Source organism: Electrophorus electricus, chromosome 10 (assembly GCF_013358815.1).
Source record: "Electrophorus electricus isolate fEleEle1 chromosome 10, fEleEle1.pri, whole genome shotgun sequence".
Lineage (NCBI taxonomy): Eukaryota > Metazoa > Chordata > Actinopteri > Gymnotiformes > Gymnotidae > Electrophorus > Electrophorus electricus.
In genome coordinates, this window is record NC_049544.1 from 6,525,624 (window position 1) to 6,549,955 (window position 24,332).

The 24,332-nt window shown below is 41.5% G+C and overlaps 2 protein-coding genes across 2 annotated transcripts in view; one reads left to right on the forward strand and one right to left on the reverse strand.

The window, feature by feature from the left end:
* pear1 (platelet endothelial aggregation receptor 1) overlaps positions 1–16,169 on the reverse strand; it is a 37,168-nt gene extending 20,999 nt beyond the window's left edge. The window contains exons 1-2 of the mRNA XM_035531068.1: positions 15,929–16,169; positions 765–872 (exon numbers count right to left, since the gene is read on the reverse strand). Coding sequence (XP_035386961.1) covers positions 765–871 — 107 coding nt within the window. The 5' untranslated portion in view covers position 872; positions 15,929–16,169. The remainder of the gene's footprint in view (positions 1–764; positions 873–15,928) is intronic.
* A 2,948-nt stretch (positions 16,170–19,117) lies between these two features.
* Positions 19,118–24,243, forward strand: gpatch4 (G patch domain containing 4). The gene is made up of 8 exons (XM_035531152.1): positions 19,118–19,232; positions 19,394–19,483; positions 19,634–19,707; positions 19,809–19,901; positions 20,122–20,232; positions 20,987–21,096; positions 21,536–21,586; positions 22,036–24,243. The coding sequence occupies exons 2-8, from the start codon at positions 19,405–19,407 to the stop codon at positions 22,922–22,924; spliced, it is 1,407 nt and encodes a 468-aa protein (XP_035387045.1). The 5' UTR covers positions 19,118–19,232; positions 19,394–19,404; the 3' UTR covers positions 22,925–24,243.
* The last annotated feature ends 89 nt before the right edge of the window (positions 24,244–24,332 follow it).

The following is a 24,332-nucleotide window of genomic DNA, read 5'->3' on the forward strand; positions in this document are numbered from 1 at the left end:
AGCCTTAAGAAAACCACTTGTCAGTGAGGCTAACTGGCAAAGTGGCTTCAATTTGCTAGGGAGCATAAAGATTGGACTCTGGAGCAATGGAAGAAGGTCGTGTGGTCTGATGAGTCCAGACTGACCCTGTTCCAGAGTGATGGGCACATCAGGGTAAGAAGAGAGGAGGCTGAAGTGATGCACCCATCATGCCTAGTGCCTACCGTACAAGCCTGTGGGGGCAGTGCTATGATCTGGGGTTGCTGCAGCTGGTCAGGTCTAGGTTCAGCAACCTTATGTGCCCAAAGAATGAGGTCAGCTGACTACTTGAATATACTGAACGACCAGGTTATTCCATCAATGGATTTTTTCTTCCTTGATGGCACGAGCATATTCCAAGATGACAATGGCAGGATTCATCGAGTGGTTCATGGAGCATGAGACATCATTTTCACACATGGATTGGCCACCACAGAGTCCAAACCTGAACCCCATTGAGAGTCTTTGGGATGTGCTGGAGAAGACTGCGCAGTGCTCTAAATCTCCCATCATCAAAACAAGATCTTGGGGAAAAATTAATGCAACTCTGGGTAGAAATAAATGTGGTGACATTGCACAAGCATGTGGAAATGATGCCACAGCGAATGCATGCCGTAATCAAAGCTAAAGGCGGTCCAACGAAATATTAGAGTGCATGACTTTTTTCTTGGCCAGGCAGTGTACGTTTTATTTGGACTGCAAGTTCGGTATTAAGGCTTAGTTCAGTTTGGCCTAAATGGCTTTACCTTTCCCATAAAATGCACACGTTGGGATCTCTGGGATCCACACACAGCGTAAGGTTCCACACACAGCCCAAGAGAAACAGGAAAACACAGCTCCACAATGACCTCATCCTGCAGTAGGAAGAAACACAGTGTTAGAGATGGAGACTCAGAACCCAGCGCACCATAGCCACAGTAGTGTACAGCTACCAGGCTGTCAGATGCACTAGAGTATCAGAACGTGCACAGTGAGGCATGACTCTACAGTGAGATATAAGCAATATATTGTACCATTAAATGTTGGCTTTAAGTTTGTAAGTTTGTAAGTGACAGAATACAGTTTCTATTTCTGTGTTTTTAATATGAGTCACTTGTCCACAGACCTGCAATAATAAACATAACTAGTGTTTAATCAGTCACCTCTTAAAACTTTCTTTCTGTTCAATATCATCTTTACCAACCTGTACATCGACCACAAATATGAGAAATAATCATTAATAAAAGCTAATGAAAGGACAGCATGTCCTTTATCCTTTATCAGCTATAAAACTATGATTAAGCATTGTTTAATAGAAAGGGCAACACAGTACTGGTCAGTATAGTTAGTGCTTTTGAAATGTTATTTTCAGGGCACCTTAACAGGGTCCTTCTTGACATCCTGTCATCGGAGTAAACAAATGAAAAAAAGAACACATACCACTAGAGAGAGAATTATAGAATAATTTTGAACAAATATGGCTAATATGTAAAGTATTACCATTTTATTTTCTAGAACATTCTGTGAGCCCTTAGCAGTGTAACCTTCTTTAACATTTGCTGCTTCTTCAAAATAAACTTAAAATGAATGTCATGTGCGTTGTTAAAAATATTATGCAAAAGATTTAATGATGAGTAATTATAGCAAGCGATTTAGTTGCTAGAAAATTCTGTAGATGTAAGCATATGCAAACATGTACATGCACACACACGCGCACACACAGTGCAGCCATCTGGTTTTAATCTATGATGTGACTCTGGGGAACCTGTGACTAAGGGGACAGAGAAGTCTCCTATGTAGAATATTTCTGAGTCTTAGCCTCTCCTCTACTCCCATGAACATTCTGAGCGCAAACACGCTCACACTCTGTCATGGAAATTCAATGGCATTTCAGAAATCACAATATCCTAGATATGGCATCCAGCACCAGTAGAAGCTCACGTCTCCGTTCAGGCATTTCAGGAATGAAATCATGTGATTTTAAAGAGTGGATCTCTGCAGCATTCATCATGCTAATGACTGCAGCATGCTAATACAATAGTGTAGAAAACAATACAATATTTTTTTGTTGGCAATAAAAATAGGTATTTTGCCATTTTTATTGTATTGTTTTGATACTTACAATCCGAGTGAAATGCTTGAATGGTCAAAAAAATCTTAAAACAGTCCTGCAACATATTCTGTATTTCATAATGATCTTGAGACTCTCATAGTTATGGACCATGTTCTCCTAGTTTGAAGAACAAAATTAATTTTTTTACATTTGACTTCTTCCAGTTTTTGGCTACAGTCACATTGACACAGTGGTTAGGAACTAGTCCAACAATAATCCTTATACGTAAAACATAAAACCATATATAAGCCATGTCTCCTTTTTTGTGTAATCAGTTATTTTAGTTATTGGTTTTCTACAACTTTTATATTAAAATGACATTAAAATGTTACATATCCTTTATTTAGACATACCTTACTTCAATCATGTGGGTATTTAAAAATAAAACTTGCAATAATGCTGAATGCGGGAAAAATTATAAATGTGTTGTTTTAGTTGCAAGAGCTCAATAGTAAATCCAAACCAATCTTTATTAAAAAATAAAAACAACAACAACAACAACAACAACAACATCCAAAGTAAGGCTGTCCAAAGTAGGGGCACTTTATAAATTAAACATTTTTTCACTTAAAGTGTGCAGATTTCTAAAGATAGATTGTCAAATACCATGTAGACTCCATTTAAAGTATATGTACATGTAGTTGAGTATAAATGTTCAACAATCTGATTAGCTCCCAATAAGGAAATTTTTAAATGTATAACTAGAGCAACCTTGAAAAGCACTACAAGCGCTTATGTTGAATTATAAAATGTTGGAAATGTTACATGGATTCCCCTCCTTTTTCTAACCAAATCACATTCAATGATTCAAATTCATTTATGCCCTTTAATCAGAGCTAAACCACCCAAACAAAGTGAAAAATAAAGCCATAAAAACAGAACTTGACAAAAAAAGGCACAAGGTTTTGATTAAGAGCTGTGGGGTTCATTCGTCCCTTTTACTGGAGGAGAGTAAATATTCCAATTACATGGGTTTTTTTTTTTTCTTTCTTTTTTTAGGGCTTCATTAAAATGTTTCTGACCACAAAGGGGCTCAGCAATGAGAAACAGAGAGCTCACTTAATGATTACAAGAGCATCTAACATGACAAAGCTTAGGTCTCCGAAGACAGCAGTCATATGTGAGTAATAAGAATCGCGAATGTTTTTGTGTTCATTTAAGGCTAACAATTTATCTCTGACAGGAGACCGAATCAAGCATCGAGACCAGGAGAGATGGGGCGCAACTGCCTGTAACCCGGCTTCATAGCGCAGCTATAGTACTAGAGTGGTTTGGCCACACATGTATAAGCAGGGTGAGAAAGTCAGTGGCAAGGCTTGCTGGGAAGGTAAGTGAACCACTTACAGGTGGCTGGGACATTTCAAACAGTCAAGAGACATTAATCAACTTTGAGTTGGTTCTAATGAAGAATGCAGGCCATTTACCCTTCCTTCTCCTGCTTTCATGTGGCCCAGTAAAAGAGAAAAGAGACATTTAACTATACACAAATGAAAAGAGGGAGAAAGGGACAGAGAGAGAGAGGGAGAGAGAGAGGGAGAGGGAGAGAGGGAGAGAGAGAGAGATGGCAAGATGGAGAAAATATCAGCTTCAGGCTTTGCCAATTTTTTCATCAAGGTTTTGTTTCCCTGCTGGACTCCAAAACTGGTCCCTCATGTGAAATGACTCCCATACGTGGTCCTATTTTTAGGAAACGTGAACACATTCACAAAAACACTAGTGCTTATAGCCATCAAATACACTCTGAGGGGTGTGTGCAGTTCGAACGCACTCTCAGGGCTGTGCACAGTCCGGACACACTCTTGGGGTGTGAGAGATCCAGACACACACTGTGGACTGCCTGTGGTCCAAGCACACTCTGAGGGGTGTACGCTAGGGTCCAGGCACACTGCAAACTAAGCAAAGCGTCCAGGCATATGCACTCTCAACATCCAAACCAAAGATGTTGAATCACTTAGAGGGCCCTGCAGAGCCACGTGAGATCCTCACTAACACAAAAGACAAATGAAACCAGATGTAGCGCACGCGCATGCTGCATCTTTATTTACTTTCATCATGGCCAAGACTTAGCAGTAACATGCCTTTTGGCACCAGCCTTGACTTGATGTATGTTTAAATACTGTAACTAGGGAACTTTCAGAAATGACGCAGAAGCATTGACAAGGCCACTCACACAGGTATAACACAAGAGACATAAAACAGAACGTGACTGAAATTGGACTCAGCGGACAGGAGCCTATTAAAGCAGCACGGTGCTGCTCTGGAGCTGCCATAACCAAGGCAAAAACTCTTCTAGTAGGCTTCTACGTAACCTAGGGCAAATCTCCCAGAAGGACAAAACGACATATCCATCCTGGATTTCCCGTAACCCTATTTCTGTGCATGGCAGAGGAAGAGAGTTATGATTGGATAACAGGCTCCTGTTTGGGAAAAGGGTAGCTTGCAGAATATACAGTGAATTTCTGCACAGCGCATGTGGCACGGATCATTTCTTCTGCCCCTCTCCCGTTCTGTTTGGGGCTCAAAGTTAACTGAAGGAGAAATTAGTCACTCTTTGGAATGGAGAGATGAGGAACAAAAGAATAAATAGAGGGAAAGAAATGACAGGAGCATGGATTAGTGACAGAGAGCTGGCGGGGGGGGGGGGGGGGGACTACAGCTAGCAATGCCTCAGACTTCACCATATTAATCAAACAACTCCTTAGATTCCACGTAAAAATTGCAAATATGGCCAAAAAGAAGATATTTTCTCAACTTCAAGCTAAATGACACTTCCAATATAATTCAAAATACATCAGAACAGATCAGAACATAAACACACCAGAAGAGCCAAACCTGCTGTATTCTATTATGGATTTGCAATGGAAATGATGCATGTTCTCTATAACGATTCTTTTTTTGTGACAACCTTTGATTAGAACCTGTACATCAACCACAAATGTGAGATCGGTGAGATAATCATGAATAAAACGTAATAATAAGCAAGCCAGTTTGCAACGGCACTGAGGGGCCAACACTGACCTCAGTTTTTTGGAAAAATCTACAGCCATTACAAATGTACAGCCATTATGGAAATGACGTGAACATAAACATTTGTTCGGCGCCGGTGTCTTAGCTCTTCACTTTTATTGCAGACCTCATGCTTGGAAAGTAAAAGTCTGATGGCAGCACATCACTATTATAATATAGTCACCTAATATAAGCCATTAGACTACATTGAGTTAATACTATTTTAGACTGTAACTTTTAATGTTATTTTTTTTACCAAACTCAAGCAGATTTATTCATGGATATCTTCACCTAATCCTCTCCAATCCCTCTGGGAATTTCAGCACAATAAGCATCTATACATGCTCAAAAATTGTTTTAAAAAAAAGAAAAGAAAAAAGGGATAAATAAATAAAAGAAATACTAACACTGCATATTTCAAATATATTTTTGAACAAAATCCATATTTTCATATTCTCAAATGGTAATTCATAACCCTTCATTTAGATGGGCCTCACTAAAATTGACCTGGTGGTATGAAAAGTGCCTAATGGTTCCAGTAAGCTCATATTATCTGCACTGAACCTCATGAACCTCAACAAAAACAATGTAAAAAAAAAAAAAAGATTTTCTCACAGACTGAGACACACAGCACACAAACACCCAGAGAGAGAGAGAGAAAGAGAGAGATGGTTAATGATTAAGCAGCCACAGGTCTGGCACAGACACACAGTAAACCAGTGGAACCAGTAAAAACTCAGTTTCAGTAAACTGGAATAAAAGGCCATAATCCAGCACATCTGGAACTAAGCCTCTACCATGGCACAGAACACACCCTCAGGTCCTAGACCACATTGCTCAGATGCCAGTGTTTATAGGGTTCAGGCTAGTGACACATGTAGATCTGGGGTCTGTGGTGATGGTTGTGTCAGGGTATATGTCCCCCACCACCTCCTGCTGTCCCTTATCCACAAACTGGAGGCAGTGACTCATTGTACCATGTACTCTCACACCCTATTTTCCATGTTGCATGCTCTAATAACGCTCCAGGCTGTGGCATGGCAAAAGCCTTCTGTTTTGACTGGCAAAACCTTTCATTATGACTATCAATATATAATATATTCAGGTTTGTTTGGCAAAATTGTATTTTTTTAATAATAATTCTAGCCTGACAAAGGCAGTTTTTGATACAAGCCTGGTGCTGTTTTGTTTATTTCCATGAGCTAAAACTCATTAAAACCGCTGCACAACTCATTTTGGAGTGTTTGTGGGACTGCATCATATATAAAGAGGCTCTAAACCACGAGATAATCCCCCAAAGAACAGCAATCAGTAACCTCCCAACACCTTCCCAGTTGTACAAAAAACAAAACAAAAAAAACCAAAAAACGATGGGAGGGAGAGTGAGAACATGAGAGAGAAAGAGAGAGTGTGAGAGGGAGGAACAGAGAAAGACAGAGAGAAAGAGAGAAGGGGAAGAAAAAAAGTGTATTTTTCATAAAGTGAGAAAGTGAAAGAATATACGTGTGCGCGTGTGCGTTTCATGGTAAAGCACTTCTAGATAGCCATGATGTGCTGAGTGAGTGATGGGACAGCAGAAACATCTCCTTTCAGAATTTACGGGAATACCTGCGATGTTACTCCCTGACCTCTCTGCCTGCATGTGCCCTTCTTATCAGGGGGATTTATGGCTGAGACTAATCCAAGCCTGCACCACCGAGCCTCAGCGCTCAGACAGGAACACAGTGCCTTCCCCACTCCTAACCCAGCGCCAGCTTTTTGGCACTACTGATTAGTTCGATTTTACAGTAAATGTTGGTCATAATATTGAATAGTCATCATAACAGCACTGAATTTAAAGTACTGTCCAAAAAGTCAGACACTACTCCTTCTCTTGTTTCGTTTTGTTTTTTTAAAAAAGCGGAAATTTTCATCTTCCATATACAAATGGATTATCTTCAATCTAATCTCCTCGAAGACACCTCCTTTATCCGTTTTAAAGGTACCTGTTGAATACGGCAGCTAAAGTATGTTTGGTGTAGTTGCTTGTCTAAATGTCAGACTTTTTTGAAGGGAAACTGTCACTGAAACCTTTGAGATAACACAGCTGTCAGCTTTTTGTTGGCAGAATACAACTGGAACTTTGTAAAATGGGTTTTGAGATTGTAAAGATGGATAAGTTAAACCAACCTGGCAAACAGCACTGCAGGAAATATTTAGAAGCTGGTAACCAATGGTGAAACTATCTGTGCATCACATTCAGCAGCTTTGATAACACAAGGCTGATGTTACACTTCCTGTTTAGATATACCACTGCTTTCTGTCAAACCAAGCTCAAATCTACATTACTTCATTACCGCAATAGAAAAACACACACAGCCTCTTCCCAGGTAAGAGTCTAGATCTTAGCTCTTCAGCCAAGCTCACTTTGGAATCTAGAGCTCTTTGTCAATATCGCATTCAACTTTTGGTCTTAAATCTTTGCAAACTTGGTCTCATATTTGTCACTCGCACTGGGATTCCCACCCTGCATTTTTGGGCTCTCTCCACGACCCTCAACTTTCCTCGGCAAACAGAATAACAGGATGCGTGACCCCTAACTTGACGTCTCTCCCTTCAGTCCTCTCTTCGTCCTCCGACGGATAGTACATTGCTGTCCTGCAAAGTACGCTGTCGCCAGACACTCCAAGTAGCTTCGTCCCTGTGTAAAACCTCCAATAAGAGAAAAAAAGCAGAGACAGCTCCTGTGTGGAATCCACAGCCCATCCTGCACCGACAGAATGTACCCAGGCAAAAACGGAACTGTCGACAGTGCTGTAGTGTTCACGCTCAAAAACTAGAAGCTTGTTTCAAAAACCTGCCTTTGCTAAGAAGCAGATGCCGGTAGGTAGTATTACTAAATAAAATCAGCTGTGTAGTACAGAATCATAGCAGGACTTTTACTTTTTAAAGCTGAACCTTTAAACCCCTAACTGCCAATAAACAAATTAGAATAATGCATCAGTAATGGAATGGACAATACAAGAGGATGTGGGTTATTTGTGTTGGCGGGCTGTCAGCTCCGTTGTCATGCGGTTCAGATGTAGCTGGGTTATGTCCCACCGACCACACTACTGCGCCTGTGGGTATAGAAGCAAATTTCATGAGTGCAATTCGAAGCAGGACGAGCTACTCACGCTTGCGCACGGACCAGGTTCCAGGCTTTCTGAAGCAGGCTAGCGTGCTGCTGCAGCCGCCTCCAGAGTCCCGCGCCTTCGTGCCTTGCTTGGATTCCCCACTGGAGCCTGTATAACCGCAGGCTGCACGACTGCACCCCCCCCATCCCACCCGTCGCTCGGGGCCAGGGAACGCAATTGGGCCACACTACCAAAACACACTTCGATACTAATGTATGGTTTACACCCACACACCCACACCCTCTACCGCACGCATGCGCACATTCAAGCTCGCACGCGCACACACACACAGACACTCACACACACAGACACTCACACACACAGACACTCACACACACACAGACACCCCTTGGCCCGTGCCGCAGCGTTCCTGCATCTGTCCAGCCTGCACAGCCAGCAGAAGGGTGACGCTGAGGTTTCAACTCTCCGTGGAAACATGACCATACGCCACCATAATTACATGGGCTGTAATTCATGTTGGCAACAAATGTGAAGGGGCATAGGAGGCACTCAAAGCTCTGGGAGCAGAAACTGTGCTGCAATGTCCAGCTTACACCTGGTCCACGTAAAACCAGGCCTGATGTTTGTTATGAAAAAAAGTGAAATTTTGCATGGCTACATCCAACAGACACACCGAGGCCTCAATGCTTATGGAGTATGCATCAAATGTGCAATCAATAATCAGAGTAAAGTTCATGACAACCTGATGATGAACGCTAAGTGAGCTCTTACAGCTAATAAGTTACAAACTTTCCACTGCACTCCATTTTCCGACATAAAACATCAGCATTTGGTTGATTACTTTAAAACTCGTTCACATGTTTGACTGCTAGGCTGAAAAATCTATTATTCTGTATCAGGAAATGAGTGCGTGCTTTGTAGAGGTCAGAAAGTTCACAGAGTAACCGAGGAACTATTCAAATGATCTACTATGTGATTCAGTATTTATGCCATCAACAAGCTTTCACCAAAAACAGGAATGCTGAATAACTGGTGTTGGAATGTCCATCGGCGTGCTGATAGCATGACTGGAATAAATTTGACACTAATCTGGCCGGAAATGTGGAAATGTGGAAATGTGTATTCCTTGCCTGTTCCTTCCACTCAGGAGCACATCCACCAGAGCAACTCAGGCCCTAGAGGAAAGGACTCGGATTGAAGACAGTACAGCTGATGAATCATCAGTCATGCTGGAGCTGTGATGTTGTGTAATGTGATGTGTGACAAGGCACATTACACATTACACTGTCACTGCTGAACAATTTGTTGATTTCAAAAATCACAATGTAGAAACAACACTTTTTTATACTGCAAGACCTGTAATAGTAATTACACATTAATTACTAAATACTTCAAAAATATTCTTAAGCTCAAAAAGATTATTTTATTGATTTCTAAGGTTTTTAAAAAAAATATATATCATCATGATAATAATTAAAACAGTAATAGTTCCATAATAGTGATTTTTAAATAAACAACAGGTGCAGGCCAATTCTTAGGAGCAGAAACAAGATATCAATTCAGTAAACCGGCATAGCATGACAAGATCATTTTGTAATTATGCTCGGAAGATGATCTTATATGAAACACAAACATCTACCTGGAGCTTAACACAGACGTTAATCGCAAATTAAAGTGCAACTGCAATAGTGGTCAGACAAATTTGACATTTTCCCCAAATCAGTCTTAATCAGCACCCAGTCCTTTATGCTCATAACTCTACTCAGACTATGACAAGATCATGAGTTAGGATCATTGCCTTCCTCTCATGAAACCTAACTTCAGTTTACATTACAGCTTCAGGCTGGGGAGTTTCAGAAAATCTCACACATTAATCACATCACTCAGGGAAGTACAGCATGAGTCCCAGCCTGGATTTCAGGGGTTGACTTTGGCAGCATGGGAGATAGCGGCACTTTGGAAGCAGCAGGAATGGGCTTTTCCAGGGCATGAGAAACAGGTCACAGAATTGGCATGGACGGTGCTGTCCTTAAAGGCCTTAAAAGGACCTTATTTGAAGGGAGAGGTTGTTGTGTTAAATTGATCTGTCCCAGATCTTCAGCAATTTATCAATTTCTTGCACGGAAGAAGCTGATGAAGTCGCCACATCAATACCCATGTTTTCATGTTTATTTGTTGTTTATGTTCATGTTCTTCCACGATACAAACTGGAGAAAAACGAAGCATTTAGTGACTACACAGGATCATGGATTCACTTGATACTCCATAAGACGTTAATACTTCTCTACTCTGACCTGTTTTAGTTTATTTCCCTGTCTTTCTTTGACATAACAGCTACAACATAACTGACATGGATAACTAATGTTTGGTTTACAAGTCTGTTAATCGAATCAATTGAAATCTTGTGGACGTTGTGGTATTCATTGATGACCTGTCAGTCATATGTGTGCGTGTGGCTCCAATATGGCACAGCGACTATTCCCTAACCCACATTTCCTCCCACAATCAAACAGAGAAACCAGGAAATGCTCAACTTGTGCATCTGTGTATGTGTGCATGTGTGCACGTGCCCCAGTCAGTCATCATAACACTTTACCTCATAACACTTTCCATTTCTACACACACACACACACACACACACACACACACACACACTGATAAATGGGGGGTCTCTAGTGTATGTCCCCATCTACCCGAAACTAAATTCGTTACAGATTTCGATGAGTGCAGGCTTGGCTGCTCTGTGTGTGTGTGTGTGTGTGTGTGTGTGTGTGTGTGTGTGTGTGTGTGAGGCTTTCTGGCCTCAGCAGTCAGAGAGAGAGAGATGGTCCCAATAGGACCCAAAGGAACACAGCTCCAGTCTAGAGACCTACCAGCACAGCTGCTCAGAAATCCAAGTCCAGCATCATCTCAGAGAGAGAGAGAGAGAGAGAGAGAGAGAGAGAGAGCTGTGATCAACAGCACATGCAGGACCTGCTCACACACATCAATGCGCACAACTTTATGCACAGAGGCAACGGGTAAAATAGAAAAGTGCTCAAACATTAACATAGGAGGCTCTTCTGTGCTTTTTTACGCACCGATGAGGGGTGAACTTATTTAACATAACAGGGAACAACCTCTCAGCATCTGGAACAAATCAACACACCATTATCTGGAAAGTTTATTTGCAGACGCTGGGCTCCAGCTCCATTACGAGGCTGCCACTAAGTGTTCCTTTTCTACTCTACAGGTTCTGGCCAATAGTAAAGGCATCCCATGTGGGGATTTATCTCAGGACCCCCCCCCAACCCCCCAGCTCACTTTTGGATCTCAACAGGCAGGCAACGGTAGAGGTGCAGGTTGATGATGGATTTTTAATTGGTGGAGGCCTAAGGCTGGCAGGTGGGCGGGGGTGGGGTGGGGGGGGGGTGGTCGCGTGTAGGAGCTAAAGCGCTTCACGCCTCAGGGCCTCCCTGGGGCCCCAGAGGGCTGCTCCCCAGCACTGGACTGGAGCAAGCCAGGAAACTTGCAAAAAGCCCAATCTTTTTTTACATTATTTGGAAGCATGATCATTATACGTATAAAACAAACCAAATAACACTTAACTCATTGAGTTGTTAAACAAAACTGACATTATTTGAAGCTCAGTAAAAACTGGATAATAATGTTAAAATCATATTGAATTTTAATATAGCTTGGGGTTTTTATTCCACAGAGTCTCCATCCCTGCTTTCACTCATCTTCCCAGAGGAAGTGCAGAGTTAGCCAGGGCATTCCTCCCCTCCGTAAACGCTCCCTGATTTACTGATCCATTCAGTGGTGCTAGCACTTCTCTAAAGAAAGCCAAGGAAATCTGCTGCTTATTAGTGCAATCATTTTATCGCATTTCTAAGCTTGGAGAAAAAAACCAACAACCATGGTCCAGATGTACCTCAATCAGAGCATCTGGACATAAGAGATTCTGACCGAAAAAAACCCACGACGTGTTCTCCGCGACTACCCTGAAGGTGACTCCTGGCAAGCACTTCTGTTTTTCTCTCTCCCTCTCCTCTCACTGAGTGCACAATAAAACCTTTAACCCTTAACCGTGTCATGAACTCAGAGCTCAAAGAACTACTATTACTACTACTAATAATAATAATAAATAGACTAGACACAAACAAAAATATAAAAACATATCATGTACCCACAACTGGGCAAAGGAGAAACAAAAGCAGAAAAGAAACAGGAAGACAGAGAGGGCAGCTCAGAGAGAAGGTTCCAGATGCAGAACACATAGGATGTCCTGGGCAAATACGAGGGAGGCTGGGAGCAGCTAGTGGGAGGAAGTAGAGGGCCAGAAACCTGCCTTTTTGGAGGTCATCAACCCTTCAAAAGGAAGCAGATTTCTGCAAATGAAGGGCTCATTCATTCATATTCTCCATTCCGGATTAAACTGGGATTTCAAAAAAAAACAACAAAAAAACAAAAAAAACTGCAGAAGAGTTCATGTGATTCATTTTTTGTTCAGCAAATATTATGGAAGATATTCTAGGGCAAATCTAACTCACATTTAAAGGTGATTACAGTTAACTAACAGAAACAAAAGAAAACATTGAGAACCCTATGTCTGAATCCCTATGTAAAATTTCGAGTAAATACACAGACCGAGACGCAGGTAGTGACAGACACAGACACACACGCGCGCAAACACACACACACATACAGGATGTCAAAGCCTCAGATATTCCATGGAGTGTATGCTAACCTTACTCACATTTAGGTGTTTTCTGTGATGTAACAGTAGAAGAAAAGAAATATTTTAGAAAACTAATGAACCAATGACACAACAAAACACATTTTCTACCATTGGGGCAGTATGAAGGGGGCAGTTTTGAAATAATTGACAGTGCTTCAAGGTTCTGATGGAGTAGCAGCAGGGTAAATATGGCAAATAAGGAAGACTGATATTACTGTACATACAAATCCCATGTGCTTCACAATGGAAATCAGAACAGCAGTTTCACTGAAATATAATATTATTTTGTCGTTAGGAAAATATGACTACACAAACATAATTTTTCATGTACATGTTTATGATGAATGTGCCAAAAACAATTCATATCACTCAGAACAACCATTAGCAAATTATCATTGGCCTGAAAAATGAGGCTTCGTCATGTCCTTTCTGCAAAGACTCCGCCGCCAAAAAAGCACAGGCTCCTTTTTTTCTTATGGTCCCTTTTAAGTAACAAACCCGAGCAACACTCTGTCTCTGTCCTTCACCCTCAGAATATCAGATTTCTTTTTTTCTCCCACTATACAGGCAGACGCGGGGCCCCCTCTCCCATAATTAACCCTGTCTCCTATGCCGCTCTACTCTCCAGAGCCAAAGGCACTCCGCTGCACACATCCCCACCCCCGGAGGAAGGACCCACACCACAGCACAAACCCAGCAGCCAGAGCTTCACAATGCAGACCCGTCCCATGCCAGACCCACGCCACACCCATGCCTCTAACTCTAGCCACGTCCTAGCGGCGGTGTCAGTGGGCCAACACGTGTGTCAATGGCATGAATGCAGAAGGTACAGATCGCGTCCGACAGTGGGCCCACGGGCCAAACAGACAGCTGACAACGATGCTCTTATAGAACTGTATAGAAAAACGGCCTCTGGCTACAGGAGGTATAGGGGATGGAAAGAAAGATGTGCTGTGCAGATGATGAGAGCAGTGGGCAGAGATAGAGAGAGCGAGAGAGAGAGAGAGAGAGAGAGAAAGAGAGAGAGAGAGAGAGAGAGAGATTAGAGAGTAAAAAAGGAGCAGAAGTCGGGGTGGTGAGTGGCTGTCAGGCTGCGGACCATTCTGCTCTGAGTGATCTGCATGGCTAAAGAACACATGTGCAAGAGCAGCTTATATAAGCGTTGTGGTAGGAACATTTAAATTCGCCAACCTCATCGTTTAAATATCCCAAGACTACCATGACCTCGCTTGTTTTCTCTGAGATGTCCTCAGACTGCAGAAATGGAGGCGCACGGCCCATGATCCCACCCTTCAGGCCCCGGCTGCACGTCCCACATTGGACTGCGTGTGCGTGACACCCCAACCAGTGCAAGTTTTATTGCATTTCCATGACATCAGGCAAGCCTGGGTGGATTTGATTCTGACATAAAGGCTTTTGTCCACGTCAGTCGTAGCCCTAAAGTTCATGTAATCAGGTAAACCCAAAAAGTCGCTCTGCACCAGCAGGAAAATATACGGGAAAAAGATACGGGAAACCTGACCTGAACTCCCGAACCTGGGAAAAAGAAAAAAAAAAAAAACTAAACATGGCTTTGCTGAGCCATGGTAGTCTTTGAAAATCATGGCGGCCCTTCTGTTGGGTTGTGAATAAGAAGCCCAGCTGGGTGCTGTCTAGGTAAGAAGTGTGGAAGTCAGTTATGAAACCTCTGCACCCCAGATGCTGTTTTATAGGCTACTATTGGCAGGTAGCTGGATTTCCCCAGAGAATCCCTTCTACAAGCCTGCGCAATAGAGTGGCAGGGCACAAAAAAAAGATGGAAAAAGCCTATTGAACGTGGATGGTGTTCAAGGTCTGTGTGTGTGTGTGTGTGTGTGTGTGTGTGTGTGTACACATATCAGCAGCTCCCACAGCCCCATAGCTTGTGAGATGTTATGATTAAAAAGATCATTTGTTTTGCTAATATTGCTTTGCGGCAAAACTGAGTAGAAACCTCTAGTACAACAGGAAAGTCCCAAAATATGAATTATGCTCTCTCTCCAATCCAACAGAATAAGGATAATTTCTATATGCTATAAACTTGTCATAAAGTTGAAGACTGAAATACTGAAGCATGGAAAAATATTGTGCATGCTACCCTTGCAGTGTGAAGAAGGAGGCTGTGGGTAATCTGATAAATCTGGCACAGAGGTTTTAGACTTATATGCAAACTTTCATATTAATAGTATTGTCTCATTAGTTTTTGCTTTTCTCTTTGTGTTGAATGTGACTGTATGGACATGGAAACTGATCTGAAATCAGAATTGTTAGTCTATGATGACTGGTATGCCTACATATGGAAACAGGCATCGGTTGGACCTACCACAGACTTTCACAATAAGAGTGTCTTTGAAGTGACACAGACATCTACTGAACTTTATGCCAATGAGTCACAGTCCTTCCCTTTAATTGCTCTGGCATTGTATTTCGCATTATACTTCTGACTCAAATATTTCACTAATCATCCAGCAGGCTCCAAGCTTGATGAATACAAACACATGTACCTAAACCGGACACATCCACCTCAATCCCACCCCCACCCCCTCACTCCACGCAAAACTCATTTAATTTTTATTTTTAACACGAAAATGTGAACTTTTTTAGGTTACTCAATTGGCAAACTTCTGACTACGACCACAAAACGATGTTACGTTTTCTTTCAAATGTATAATGATAAACTATATGCTCTTTCCACAATAATGTAATCATAAAATATAAAATCGTCATAAAACGCAACACATTAGACAAAATCGATTTCAAGAAGTAGCTCAATAAACTTGACTGAAACCTGAAAAAGACTTCGAAGACACGAATCTTGTGAAACTAGAAAGAAAAACAGCTATATGAAACCCAAGAAAACTATAGTCTGTTATAACGTTTAGCGGTTTGATTATAAAGTCTAATGCTATTTAATAATGTTGGTGTGTCGACGTGTTGACGCCGACACTTGATTCTTACCTTATTTTTGAAGTGTCATTTGTATTTATGCGGTAAACAGCTGGATGCCGCGCCGCTGAAGACTTTAAAAAGAGACCGTTTTCCCAAAGACGCTCGACGCTCCTTTGAAATCGCTAAAAAATTGCCCAGAACAAACTTAGATACTGCAACTTCGGATTGCTTTATGGGTAGTGTATACGGCAGGGAGAGAGCTCAGCGATAACAAAAACTACGCTGGACGAGAGGGAGGGGGCCCAAGAAGTGTATGGGCAATACTGAACCCTTTAACCCCCCCATCGTTCCACTTTTTTCCCTGGGACTGGTGGACCGCTCACAATTGGGCTGTACTATCCAATTTCACAATTATAGCATTTAGAAAACTGCCCAATCCAGACCTGGCCACTGAATGTAAAGAAAATTGGGTGCATTTAAAGTGGTCTTCCACTTTCCTACGAAGGACGGCAATTCACCAAACACAAATGGTAATTAGATATAACCGTGTTCACATGTAGCAAAAACATGAAGGAAAATGTTTAGGCTACATCTATTTCTTGCTATAATCAACAGTCAAGTATATAAATGTTCAAAAAGCCGCGCTTTTCTTTTGATACCATTGCCAAGCGATAAACATTCTTGTTGTTTCTGATTATAGATATGAGGAAATGCAAAATGTTTATATTAAGATCTGCATTTAAATAGCATCTGAGGAAAGAATAGCTAAAAGTGCAGTTTTAGAACACGGGCTCTTCCTACTTATTATCTGCCCTTAACAACAGATAAGCAGGTCAAACAGGAACTTAATTCTGCCTACGAGTACATCCTTATATTGAGAAAAGGAAGAGAGAGCGGAAACATGCTTTTTTCTTTTACAAAGAGATATAAACCACGCGTTAGTCTAGAAAAGCTGTTTATGAAAACAATGAGATAATGTGAGCCAGGACATTATTTTAAAACCATTACATCATTCCAGCGAGTCACTTTCAGTCGTTTTATGAGATGACATGCTCTTAAAATTTAGAGAGCTGAACTGAAGATCCAACAATCAGTAAAATATAGCATACAATTCCAAACTCTTGGAAGATTTACTAATACTTGTACTGTTTGTACTATTGTACTAAATATAATTTTTTAAAAATCCAGTAAGTATAAAAGAATAAACTGCTTTATTGAAATCTATCTCTGGGAATATAGGCTATATGAACACAAAAAAGAACCCAACACAAAAAGGCCTACCTTCCTCAAATGCATAAATTGTAACACATATATTCTTGACATCGGTTATTCTATATCATATATTACAAGTCTGATACGAATCGAACATAACTTATCTTTAATTATTATGGCGTATGTTATTTTGCTGTGGGACGCGTTCGAGTCAATAACGAGGGCTCCCCCTAGAGGATAAGAACGACGTAGTTTATAGTAAAAGTAATTACTCATTCTCGGTCCTGGGCAGTTTAGTCATCCAGCAACCCTTATTCAGCACACGTGATTAGCTGGATTGAACTGGGTGTGTAAAATGATATAATTAGCTTAATTATCTAATGCCGTAGCCCTTACTTGGTCTGTTATAAGATACGAGGAAGATGTTTAGAGACAATGTTGTGGTCTTTATATTGCCGGAAGGTGTACACCATCTCTTGTGGTACTGTTACTATACCAAAATAATAGAGCAATATCTCCAAGTTTATTATGTAGAAGGTGTATTCTGACTTTCTTTTGCCATATAAACATGTTTTGCTTCGCTTCTGCAGTTGTAATTGAAGTATGGAAAAGCACGTTATATATAGTCACATATAAGCTAATAGATACATTTGATGTGCATTAATGCAAGTTTACAAAAAACAATTTGCAAAAATATGTTTAAAAATATGAGAAAAAAAAGAATGCCATAAAAACTGTCAATGGATGTTCGACATGTAAGATTTTCATGCAATGAAAAGGGCATTCTCTTTTCATTAATAATTTAGATTTTAATACTGTATACTGCACTCGTATGATCCCCTGGTGTATATTTCCTCTTTTGTTTGTCTTTATATATAGACTACTGTTATATTATGAGGGGTCATTTAGGGCGAAATCTATGAGGGGCAGCGAAAGACTTGACACGCTGCTTGCAGATACGTATGAAACATTTTCACATAAAGAGCCTACTACATACATTTCCGTATGGTAACTTACACTTACACATTCATTTACTTGTGCGTAAAACATGAGAGTTTAACTATGCTTGCGTGTGTGCCACAATATTCAGTGCACCCGGAAGTCATTTCATTGTAACAGGAAGGCGGATATTTAACATGTATTCTGCTCGCTCGTGGAAATAAGATGTAGAGCAGTCTTACGTTTGTTTGATTGTAAGCTATATGTGCTTATGGTGTAAGAACTCCTGATGAGTTATGCACATTTAAAAATTAATTTAAGATTGGGGTTATTGATCGGACATAGCTACTATTAGAAATTATAAGATTATGTTAGTAAATATTCAGGACGAATGTCATTGATATTGTGAGTGTATTCTAATAAATGAGCAACCATTTCGCTGCGAGTTATACTGTGTATGACTATGTATGCGACAAATAAACCAAACTTGAACTTGATCATGAGATATACGTTCTTAATATTTACTCACATACTGTAAGATACTGAAAAGCGAACGTTTAACCAAATGGTATGACATAGCGTATCTTATCATTTATAATTCAGGTAATGCTGGAACCTGTCAAACAATTCACAGTTCAATTCCCCAAAAAATGAAACGATTCCGTGCTAATTAAATCCTAGATCCAAACACCGATTAATATTATCCCCTGTCCAAGTGTACCATGGTACAAAGTGTTGGTGGAACTGCAAGAACTTCCTTCCTTATTGTCTTTGATCTACAATTTGCCAGAATTAAACGCAAACATAACGATGTTTTTTCCCCTTTTTTAGAGACGTCTCTTCATTATATTAATGAGCATGCTGTACAGATGTTAAATATCCGCGTTACAATTAAATGACTGAAAATTGTTTTACATGCACGCAACTCTGTGTTTACGCACCAGTGAATCGATGTGCAAGTGTTTCACTGATTTCGCCCTAAACGGCCCCTTGTTGCTGTTTGTTAAACTTGTTTTCTTCTGCAAAGCTTCAGCGTTACAGTAGACCTGGCCGTATCTTACAGCGAAGGGTCACCCTCACATCACTTACACTTCCGTGTCACGCCGGCCCACGTGTAACGCGTGGTGTTGAGAAATTTGCTAGACGTCTAGTTATCTTTTTTAATTTTCTTACCAAACGACGACTTTGAGGTTGATAGCTAGACACCTTTTTTAAAAACCCGGTAAATTATTATTTTTGGCTCGTTTAAAGCAATTCATTTTGTTCCTCGTTAACTCATAACTGCCGGTAATGAGACGGAGTTAGCTAAGCTAGGGTTAACCTAGCTAACGTTTCCCAGCTGCAGGCTTCGGTGTTACTCTTCACAACGTTTTACTTTTCTAGGTCTTTCCAGAATGGCAGAGGTAGTACAAGAAAAGAGTGGCGGTCTGTCCTTTGCTGAGCGTCAGCTTGTTCGCCACGGCTGGGAGCGAGGTGAGTGACCTGCTCAGCTTGGACTGAAACGCTGTAGAGTCCTGCGGTGGCATATTGGTAAAGTTGAATTGAATCGTGCGGTTTGCTGGCCTAGTTAAGTTAATAGAGACACCATGAGCAGTTATCACATTTCCTCCTATGCTTTATTAGGGAAAGGCCTAGGAAGAGATGAGAGTGGCATCAGCGAGGCAATCAAAGTCAAAGTGAAATGCGACAAAGGAGGGGTAAGAATGTCTAGTTTCTCTCATCATCGTATAAGACGTGCAGTCACCACTGTACAGTGTAATGTCATCAGCCAAGCAGCTTCTTTGTGGTTTGCACTTAGGTTGGCCATAAGGAAAGTGAGCAGTTCACATTTCACTGGTGGGACCATGTGTTTAACAAGGCCTCTGCCAACTTGGCTGTGGAGTCAGGACAGGTAAGTTAGATGCCTTGCAATCTAAAGAAAGCGTTTCATATCCTTCAGATGCAGCTCCTTTGGAACTCAACAATCCCCAGTGCTCACCACCACCACAGCTGTAGCCTGTACTAGCTTGCTATGCAGGATTCATCTTTTGAGCTTGCGTGGCGTAGATTTCTACTCCAAACAGGTGCAGTGCAGTGCTTTCACATTCTGCAATGCGTTCATTGTGGTCCAGGATGGTGTGCTTGTGAGGAAAATAGAGGGAACAGAGGCGAGAACGATCTCGAACAAGAAGCCGCGTAAGGCCACGTCGAACAAGTCGGTGCTGTACGGATGCTTTGTCAAGGTACAACACTGCACATGCATGGCACGTGCCTCATTCTGCAGCATGGAATTTAGGAATTTAGCCATACCACGTGCCATATCTTTCTCGGTAAGAACAGAATTATTTGCAGTGCAGAGTTTACTGAACTTCTTCGCACAGTTCCCATTTGAGTGCGGTAGTGTTGTAAGAGATGGGTACAGAGTCATTTAAAGCGAGGAAAGCAGCATTGTGTTGAGCTTAAATACTCGCCCTGAGAGACAGAACACTTAAGCAGATGACCAGCGCTGGCTTATGGAAGTTGGAGAAATGTAGTATAAATGACTTGCATGTTTTAAGTGTAGTTTAAATGATCAGTGAAACTAGCTGCTTTATTATAAACACTTGCCCAGTTTGTTAGGTGTACAGTTGCATTTCCTGTTGGCATGCCCACAATTCCCCCTCTACACTAATCACAGCCATGGCGCTGGGGCTTTTTGCACCGCTGGGCTGAGAATGGTCTTGCGCACAAAAATATCCAACTGCAGGACTGCTTGATGTAATGACTGACCACAATGATTGGCTATACGATGGCTAGCACAGCTTGTGCGTAATATCTGATTTATATACGGTTAACTTCAACCCAGGGGCACAAGGTGGTTCTTCTAATGAACTGGCTGGTGAGTGTACCGTAACAGTCTGTGTGAACAGACTTAGCCTGATGTTCAGGTTTTCTGAATAAAGGAATCATGCCTCTTTTCTCTCTCTGTTTTTTGCTCCTTCTCTTTCCCTCCCTCAGTCTGCCACTCTCCTCTCAGGGCAGGAGCAGCCTGAATGCGAATCGTCCTGCTCGGAGGACCGTAGCTGCTCTGAGGATGAGGAGAATCTGGACCTGTCCAGCACCGCTAAGTAAGCTTCGTCCCTGCCTCCAGCCTACTTCTCCCACCGTCCTTTACTCCCGTTACACAGTGATCAAATAGCACGTAGAAAAACGTGACAGTAATTGGACTGTTGGTATAAGCATTTTAAATAACACTTGGAAATGTCGGATGGAGGCGAAAGCAGCCTCCATCCTTGCGTGCTGGAACAAAACCTCAGACCCCTGAACTCTTTAATGGCGCAATCGCTTTTCGCTGTTTTGTGACCGACACCAAGTTTTTCATTGCCTTTTCCAAATTGTTAGCTGTGTTGTAAAAGCTCAGAAATGAGCTGTTCATTTTCATATAGCAGAACACTGTTTTTGATATTAAACAAAGCAGAAAAATCTGCGTATATTTTTAAAACGGGGTTTTGCATGTTGCATATCTCATTGCGAGCCTGAGTGTACCCCTCTGTGGACCATACGCAGGTTATCCGATGCAGAACTGATGAAAGCCTGCGGAGGGCGCACCGCACATAAGTAAGGGCGACACACCGCATCATTTCCTCAGTATATTGAAGGCTGTGTGGCTGGCAATATGAGTGTGCCGTACTGCCCTGAGTGGAAGGACCTAATGGGTCTCTGTCAATAACATGCATTAGATTTTGAGTGAGTGAATTAATTAACTAAGGAATTAATTTTAAGAAGCCTCAGGCGCCTCAGTGTATGAGGTATCCAAAAAGGCTTCACAATATATTGTTTGCTTATTGATATTACAATGTTGCCTCCACAAAAATAATTTCATGATGTCCGATATGCAACAAGATATGCAGTAATAATGTATGATATGCAAATAAGCTCTGTAAGAAATCACAGTATTGCAAAATATTATTTTTCTCTGTCACACAGAGCTATTGTCCACATTTTATCCACATATTGTCAATTATTGTTCTTTTGATTATATTTATCTGTTTCCCCTCCAACTCCAGAGGTGCCAGACATGGCCTTACAATGAGGGCCAAACTAGCCAGACTGGAGCAGCAGGAGCAGGAATTTATGGCAAAGTACGGCATGAAGACATCCGGGAGCCCACCTCGGACCGGAGCTGCCACACCCACCCCCTTGCCAAGTTTGGCACCCAACCACGGACCGGCTGGCAAGACCAAACGCAAGAAAGCAAGGAAAAACAAGGAGCAGGGCTCCAGTGAACCCCCTGAGAGAGGCTCCCACCTTTCCCCGCCACATCACGACGATGAGGTGTCAAAGAAGCAAAAGAAACGCTCCAAACAGAATGCAGCTCCAGACTCCGCAGACGTGCCAGGTGCTCTTGTGGACAATAAGGAGATGCCCTATACCAAGCTGAAGGGAAAGAAACGGAGGAAACATTTAGAAAAGATCACGGAGCCTGGAGACGGGAAGGATGGCTATAGCAGCCTGGTGCTGGATGAGGACCATACATGGAGCACGCAGCAGAACAAGAGGATCACAGCAGCCAAGCCACACGGGGTCGCTGCAGATCACCTGGAAGGTGCCGGTGTCCTCAAGAAGGAGAGAGAAAAGAAGCATTTTGAGCAAATGGCTGAAGAAGCCCTTAAAGAGAACAGTTTGGTGGTCAGTGAGTGTTATGTACAGGCACAACAGGAAGAGGGCAGTGTTGCACTTCAGCCAGCGCATGGCATTGTCTCCAGGAAGAAGAAAAGGAAATCTTGCAAGCCCAAGAAACTGGAGCCCTTAGCCACAGAACTCGGCACCCTCCACAGTTGGGAGGCTAGCAGTAATGAGGCAAGTAACAAAATTGAGAATGTGGAAACAGCTGCTTGTGGGACAGAGAAATCTGATCGTAGGAAGAGAAAACGAGGCAGAGGGGGGGAGCAGTAGAGCAGAATTCTGATCGGGTCAGAACAACCAGTGGAGAAGAAGAAGAAAGAGAAGGCGGCTGCCAAGTAATGGTGTGTAAAGTAATGTTAGAAAGCTGCAACTCAGAGGAACAGTGAACGAGACGAGAGATGATATTGGAACGTCACTGGCCAAATGAAGGGGTGTATTTAAATGCTGCTGGCCAGATTTGAGCTTTCCGCATTGAATTTGTGCATTCTTAAACGTGTGACAACTCATGACTTGTCATGAACTGAGAAATAATAATCTGTTACATTGATGCTTTAATTGTTTGTATTACAATACTACATTTCAGGTGTGTTTGAGAAAAACAGCAGATCTCTGCAGAATGTTGAATTTTCCCATTGGTTTTGTATTTTCTCTTAGAATTCACTATTTCAGACTGCCCTTAGACTGACTGCTCTCTGTTTGGTTATGAAATGTACTGAATTGTCACCTATAGGTGTTATTTTTAGCCATTATACTTACATGAACTTATGTATTCAATATACATACATTTTTGAAGAAAATTCTTTTGATGTGGGGCTCTATAAATTGTATTAACCTATTAGCCCTTTTTAAAATTGTTCACAAATGAACAAAAGTGTAAACAAAGCACATTAGATCCTTTATTTTTAATCTGAACTGAATAGGATGAATGGCTCTGTCTTATAGAGAAAAATGAAGTGCCTGGTTGTGTTCTGCTAGAAAGTCCTTGAAAGTTTGTGAACATTTAAAAGTTTCTGTATTTTGGCCTAAGACATAGTCTGATGAAGTTTTGTCACACAAGTCCTAAAAGTGGGTAAAGCGATCCAAATCTGACAGTCATTTATTTATTGAGGAAAATGATCCAATATTTCTGTCATCAATATCAAGTCGAGAGATTTTTCTTTTAGTATCTGGTGAATTTATGAACATTAACCTTAGCCAATGTGAGAGAGGCCTTTAGTTTCTTAGAAGTTACCCTGGATTCCTTTTTGTGACCTTGTGACCTCTTACACACCTTGCTCTTGGCGTGATGGTTGTTGGTGAACCACTCCTCGGGAGGGTAATAATAGTCCTGAAATTCCTCCATTTGTACACCGTATGTCTGACTGTGGATTGGTGGAGTCCAAACTCTTTAGAGATCTTTAAAGTAACCTTTTCCAGCCCTCAGAAATCTCCTTTGTGATGCACTTTCACAAATGTGTTGTGAACATCAGAGTTTGAGTTATTCATCTTCAAATTATTTGATAATCCTAAAGGTTCACATACCTTTTCCCCTTTTTGCCATGCATAGGTACTACTGGATCATTTTCCTCAATAAATAAATGGTTGTCTAATATTTTTGTCTAATTTTCTTGATTTGGTTCTTTATATACTTTTAGTTGCTTGTGACAATCTGATGCCATTTTAGGTCAAACTTATGCAG

Excerpts from the sequence above, each read along its gene's own strand:
- gpatch4 (XM_035531152.1), top strand. The coding sequence starts at position 19,405 with ATGGCAGAGGTAGTACAAGAAAAGAGTGGCGGTCTGTCCTTTGCTGAG. Across the intron at positions 21,097-21,535 it reads GACCTGTCCAGCACCGCTAA|GTTATCCGATGCAGAACTGA; the intron begins GTAAGCTTCGTC and ends GACCATACGCAG. Across the intron at positions 21,587-22,035 it reads GGAGGGCGCACCGCACATAA|AGGTGCCAGACATGGCCTTA; the intron begins GTAAGGGCGACA and ends CTCCAACTCCAG.